Genomic DNA, 6,131 nt, shown 5'->3' with positions numbered 1-6,131 from the left:
ACCTCCAAGGTGGCACCAGGACACCCCAAAATTCCGGAGGGTTCCATGAAATTCCTGAGGGCTCCATGAGATATCTCAGGGGGGTTTGGAGTGATGGGAACCATGCAGGGAATGGGGCTGAGATGTCCCTGGAGATGCTCCAAAGCCACCCAAAATGTCTTGCGAGAACCTCCAAGGTGGCACCAGGACACCCCAAAATTCCGGAGGGTTCCATGAAATTCCTGAGGGCTCCATGAGATATCTCAGGGGGGTTTGGAGTAGTGGGAACCATCCAGGGAATGGGGCTGAGATGTCCCTGGAGATGCTCCAAAGCCACCCAAGATGTCTTGGGAGAACCTCCAAGGTGGCACCAGGACACCCCAAAATTCCTGAGGGTTCCATGAAATACCTGAGGGCTTTTTTTGAGGGTTCCATGAAATTCCTGAGGGTTCCATGAGATATCTCAGGGGGGTTTGGAGTGGTGGGAACCATCCAGGGAAAGGGGTCAAAAGGTCCTTGAGATGCTCCAAAGCCACCCAAAATGTCTTGGGAGGACCTCAAAAGTGGCACCAGGACACCCCAAAATTCCTGAGGGTTCCATGAAATTCCTGAGGGCTCCATGAGATATCTCAGGGGGGTTTGGAGTGGTGGGAACCATCCAGGGAAAGGGGTCAAAAGGTCCTTGAGATGCTCCAAAGCCACCCAAAATGTCTTGGGAGGACCTCAAAAGTGGCACCAGGACACCCCAAAATTCCTGAGGGTTCCATGAGATATCTCAGGGGGGTTTGGAGTGATGGGAACCATGCAGGGAATGGGGCTGAGATGTCCCTGGAGATGCTCCAAAGCCACCCAAAATGTCTTGGGAGAACCTCCAAGGTGGCACCAGGACACCCCAAAATTCCTGAGGGTTCCATGAGATATCTCAGGGGGGTTGGCAGTGGTGGGAAAGTTCTCCAAAACCCCATGGGAAACCCACCCAAACCCCATCAAGTTACTGCAGGAACCTCCTAAAGCCCCCTGAGATCCTCCTGGATCCCCTCAACGACCCCCAGGACACCTCAAACCTGGGGGATGTCGGTCTTGGACCTCCTGGTGTCCAAAACCACCTGAGAACCTCCAGAACATCCCAAAAAACTCCACAAAACTCCACAAGATCCCCCCGAGATCCTCCAGGAACCACCCCAAACCCCACATGGAGCTCCCCAAGATCTTCTGGAGCTCCTCAAACCTGGGAGATGTCGATCTTGGAGCTCCTGATGCCCCAAAACCACCTCAGAACCTCAACAAGATCCCAAACAACTCCACCAAACTCCACAAGAACCTCCCCAAACCCCACATGGAGACCTCCCCAAGATCTCCTGGAGTTCCTCAAACCTGGGAGATGTCGATCTTGGAGCTCCTGATGCCCCAAAACCACCTCAGAACCTCAACAAGATCCCAAACAACTCCACCAAACTCCACAAGAACCTCCCCAAACCCCACATGGAGACCTCCCCAAGATCTCCTGGAGTTCCTCAAACCTGGGAGATGTCGATCTTGGAGCTCCTGATGCCCCAAAACCACCTCAGAACCTCAACAAGATCCCAAACAACTCCACCAAACTCCACAAGAACCTCCCCAAACCCCACATGGAGACCTCCCCAAGATCTCCTGGAGTTCCTCAAACCTGGGAGATGTCGATCTTGGACCTCCTGATGCCCCAAACCACCTCAGAACCTCAACAAGATCCCAAACAACTCCACCAAACTCCACAAGAACCTCCCCAAACCCCACATGGAGACCTCCCCAAGATCTCCTGGAGCTCCTCAAACCTGGGAGATGTTGATCTTGGAGCCCTTGGCCCCGGAGACCACCATGGATTTGAAGTTGTTGTACTCGGACAGGGACTTCTGGGCCGAGGAGCCGGTCTTGTCGCGGGCATCGTTGAGGATCCGGTTGACCTGGTTCTCGAAGGTCTGCCGGAGGGTGTTGCCCGGCGTGGGCTCCAGCTCGTTGTTGTGGGCCTTCTCGATGACCTGGAGATACCAAAAAAAACCACCCCAAAAAAGGTCAACAACTCCAAAAAGCCTCGGAATTCCTAAAAAGCTCCAGGAGATTGTTGGGAGATGGTCTTGGAGAGTGCTGGGGTCCAAAAGTACCTGAGAAGCTCCAGAGGATCTCAAAGAGCTCCAGAAAAGCCCAAAAATCTTCACAAAATTCCAGAGGAACCACCCCAAACCCCACATGGAGCTCCCCAAGATCTTCTGGAGCTCCTCAAACCTGGGAGATGTTGGTCTTGGACCTCCTGGTGTCCAAAACCACCTGAAGAGCTCAACAAGATCCCAAAGATCTCCACAAAATTCCACAGGAACTCCACAAAATCCCAAAAATCTCCACAAAATTCCAGAGGAACCGTCCCAAACCCCACATGGAGCTCCCCAAGATCTTCTGGAGCTCCTCAAAGCTGGGAGATGTCGGTCTTGGAGCTCCTGGTGTCCAAAACCACCTCAGAACCTCAAAAACATCCCAAAAACTCCACAGGAACCTCCTGAGATCTTCTTGGAACCCTCTGGAGCTCCTCAAACCTAGGAGATGTCAATCTTGGACCTCTGCGTGTCCAAAAGTACGTGAGAAGCTCCAGAAGATCCCAAAGAACGCCACAAAATGCCACAGGACCCACCCCAAACCCCACGTGGAGCTCTCCAAACCTGAGAGATGTCGGTCTTGGACCTCCTGGTGTCCAAAACCACCTGAAAAGCTCAACAAGATCCCAAAGATCTCCACAAAATTCCACAGGAACTCCACAAAATCCCAAAAATCTCCACAAAATTCCACAGGAACCGTCCCAAACCCCACATGGAGCTCCCCAAGATCTTCTGGAGCTCCTCAAGTCTGGGAGATGTCGGTCTTGGAGCTCCTGGTGTCCAAAACCACCTGAGAACCTCAACAAGATCCCAAAAAATTCCACAGGAACCGCCCCAAACCCCACATGGAGCTCCCCAAGATCTTCTGGAGCTCCTCAAACCTGGGGGATGTCGATCTTGGACCTCCTGGTGTCCAAAACCACCTCAGAACCTCAACAAGATCCCCAAGAACTCCACAAAACTCCACAGGAACCACCCCAACCCCCCTGAGATCCTCCAGGAACAGCCCCAAACTCCTTGAAGGTTCCTCCAAATTCCTGGGAGTTCCTCATGGAACTGGGGGGTGGTGGGAGCACCTGGGATGGGGTTGAGACGACTCTGGAGATGCTCCAGATCCTCCCAGAACGTTCTGGAGATGCTCCAGATGGACCCAGGAAGTTCTGGAGACTCCAAACCCAGCCAGAACGTTCTGGAGATGCTCCAGGTCCACCCGAACATTCTGGAGATGCTCCAGATCCTCCCCAGAAGTTCTGGAGACCCCAAATCCATCCAGAACGGTCTGGAGATGCTCCAGATCCACACAGAACGTTCTGGAGATGCTCCAGGTCCACCCAGAAGGTTCTGGAGACTCCAAATCCAGCCAGAAAGTTCTGGAGAGGCTCCAGATCCTCCCAGGAAGTTCTGGAGATGCTCCAGATCCTCCCCAGAAGTTCTGGAGACCCCAAATCCATCCAGAACGTTCTGGAGATGCTCCAGATCCACACAGAAGGTTCTGGAGACTCCAGACCCACCCAGAAAGTTCTGGAGATGCTCCAGATCCTCCCCAGAAGTTCTGGAGACCCCAAATCCATCCAGAACGTTCTGGAGATGCTCCAGATCCACACAGAACGTTCTGGAGATGCTCCAGGTCCACCCAGAAGGTTCTGGAGACTCCAGACCCACCCAGAAAGTTCTGGAGATGCTCCAGATCCTCCCCAGAAGTTCTGGAGACCCCAAATCCATCCAGAACGTTCTGGAGATGCTCCAGATCCACACAGAACGTTCGGGAGATGCTCCAGGTCCACCCAGAAGGTTCTGGAGACTCCAGACCCACCCAGAAAGTTCTGGAGATGCTCCAGATCCTCCCCAGAAGTTCTGGAGACCCCAAATCCATCCAGAACGTTCTGGAGATGCTCCAGATCCACACAGAACGTTCGGGAGATGCTCCAGGTCCACCCAGAAGGTTCTGGAGACTCCAGACCCACCCAGAAAGTTCTGGAGATGCTCCAGATCCTCCCCAGAAGTTCTGGAGACCCCAAATCCATCCAGAACGTTCTGGAGATGCTCCAGATCCACACAGAACGTTCGGGAGATGCTCCAGGTCCACCCAGAAGGTTCTGGAGACTCCAGACCCACCCAGAAAGTTCTGGAGATGCTCCAGATCCTCCCCAGAAGTTCTGGAGACCCCAAATCCATCCAGAACGTTCTGGAGATGCTCCAGATCCACACAGAACGTTCGGGAGATGCTCCAGGTCCACCCAGAAGGTTCTGGAGACTCCAGACCCACCCAGAAAGTTCTGGAGATGCTCCAGATCCTCCCCAGAAGTTCTGGAGACCCCAAATCCAACCCGAAGAACCCCCAAAATCCCAACCCGGGCGTGTCCCAGAAGCACCCGGAGGTCCCCCCAGAAGTCCCACCTCGATGACGTCCTGCTTGGCCTTCTTGATGGTGTTCTGGATGTCCTGGTAGGTCTTGGCGTCGGCGATGGAGTCACCGATGCCGATGGTGTGACCTGGAGGGGACGTTTGGGGTTCAAAGGGGGGGTCCCCCAAAACTCGAGGTCATCTCCAAGTGCACTTCTGACCCCACCCCACCCCAAAAAAACCAAGCCTGGGTCGGGGTCTGGTCACGCTGGAGGATAAAAGGGGGGACATGGAGACAATGAGGTCACCAAGGGGAGGTCTCAGCCACGCAGGGACACCCCCAGGGAACACCTAAATCCCACCAAGGTGGGACCTGAGAAGCTCCCCAGGTGACCAAACCCCCATCTGGTGCCACCAGGAGGGGTCCCAACCCTCTGTGGACCTCCTGAAGATCCCCCAGAGCCCCCAAAAAGGGGTCCAAGGACCACCAAGATCTCAAGAACGAGGTCCAAGGACCACCAGGGACACCCAAATCCCACCAAGGTGGGACCTGAGAAGGTCCCCAGGTGACCAAACCCCCATCTGGTGCCACCAGGAGGGGTCTCAACCCTCTGTGGACCTCCTCAGGTCCCTCAAGTCCCCAAAAAGGGGTCCAAGGACCACCAGGGACACCTGAGTTCCACCAAGTTGGGACCTGAGAAGCTCCCCAGGTCCCTGAACCCCCATCTGGTGCCACCAGGAGGGGTCCCAACCCTCTGTGGACCTCCTGAACATCCCCCAAAAAGGGGTCCAAGGACCACCAGGGACACCTGAGTTCCACCAAGTTGGGACCTGAGAAGCTCCCCAGGTCCCTAAACCCCCATCTGGTGCCACCAGGAGGGGTCCCAACCCTCTGTGGACCTCCTGAAGATCTCCCAGAGCCCCCAGAAAGGGGCTTCAAAGACTCCCCAAGTCCCTCTTGCCCCAAGAACGAGGTCCAAGGACCACCAGGGACACCTGAGTTCCACCAAGGTGGGACCTGAGAAGCTCCCCAGGTGACCAAACCCCCATCTGGTGCCACCAGGAGGGGTCTCACCCCTCTGTGGACTCCCTGAAGATCCCCAAAGTCCCCAGAAAGGGTCCAAGGACCACCAAGATCTCAAGAATGACCTTGAGGTGCCAACCCCACCGTGATCCCTCAGCAGGACCTTCCTGACCCTTGAGGTGCCAACCCCACCATGACCCCCCTCGAGGTGCCAACCCCACGGTGACCCCTCGGTAGGACCCTGCTGACCCTCGATGAGCAGCCAGTTGTTGATGACGGTCTGGATGTTGCTGTAGAAGAGGCGCGTGGTGTCGTGGCCCATCTCCAGGTAGGAGATGTGCACCAAGGAACCGGCCGACGTGCCCAAGGACTTCTTGCACAAGATGCCCATGATGAGCTCCCCGTTCTCCACGATCACCTGGTGGTGGGGTGGGACATTTGAACCAAGAGGGGTCGTCAGGAGGTCAAGAGATGAGAGAAGTTCAACATTTCCACCCTCCTGGAGCACCTCAAAACCACCCTGAAGTCTACGAAGTTCTTCTCAAGCAGAGGAAGGCCCACCGAAGTCTTCTCAGAGCACCCAAAACACCAGCAAAGTCCTCTCAGAGCACCCAGAACACCACCAAAGTCTTCTCAGAGCACCCAAAACACCACCAAAGTCT

General features: G+C 55.1%; 2 protein-coding genes across 5 annotated transcripts in view; both read right to left on the bottom strand.

The window, feature by feature from the left end:
• The window catches only part of LOC103611412 (RNA polymerase II subunit A), a gene marked incomplete at its 5' end in the record, with an annotated part of 39,592 nt that overhangs the window by 32,398 nt on the left and 1,063 nt on the right, over positions 1-6,131 (bottom strand). Inside the window, 3 exons of the mRNA XM_017727188.1 lie at positions 1,791-1,994; positions 4,500-4,594; positions 5,719-5,887. Of these exons, the coding sequence (XP_017582677.1) occupies positions 1,791-1,994; positions 4,500-4,594; positions 5,719-5,887 (468 nt within the window). The remainder of the gene's footprint in view (positions 1-1,790; positions 1,995-4,499; positions 4,595-5,718; positions 5,888-6,131) is intronic.
• Positions 416-4,441, bottom strand: LOC108444923. Of its 4 annotated transcripts, XR_001859646.1 has the most exons (3): positions 2,984-4,441; positions 2,504-2,543; positions 416-1,737 (listed from the first exon to the last, which is right to left on the bottom strand). XR_001859646.1 is itself a non-coding variant. In XM_017727201.1 (2 exons), the coding sequence occupies exon 1, from the start codon at positions 4,275-4,277 to the stop codon at positions 3,027-3,029; it is 1,251 nt and encodes a 416-aa protein (XP_017582690.1). In that variant the 5' UTR covers positions 4,278-4,441; the 3' UTR covers positions 2,330-2,543; positions 2,984-3,026. The 4 variants fall into 4 exon arrangements, 1 of the variants encoding a protein (XP_017582690.1); XR_001859643.1 differs by having other exon boundaries at positions 2,504-4,441; XR_001859645.1 differs by lacking the exon at positions 2,504-2,543 and having other exon boundaries at positions 2,933-4,441.

Source organism: Corvus brachyrhynchos, unplaced genomic scaffold (assembly GCF_000691975.1).
Source record: "Corvus brachyrhynchos isolate BGI_N302 unplaced genomic scaffold, ASM69197v1 scaffold1290, whole genome shotgun sequence".
Taxonomy (NCBI): domain Eukaryota; kingdom Metazoa; phylum Chordata; class Aves; order Passeriformes; family Corvidae; genus Corvus; species Corvus brachyrhynchos.
The sequence above is the reverse complement of the archived record's forward strand: the minus strand, read 5'-3'. Positions and strand labels throughout refer to the sequence as shown.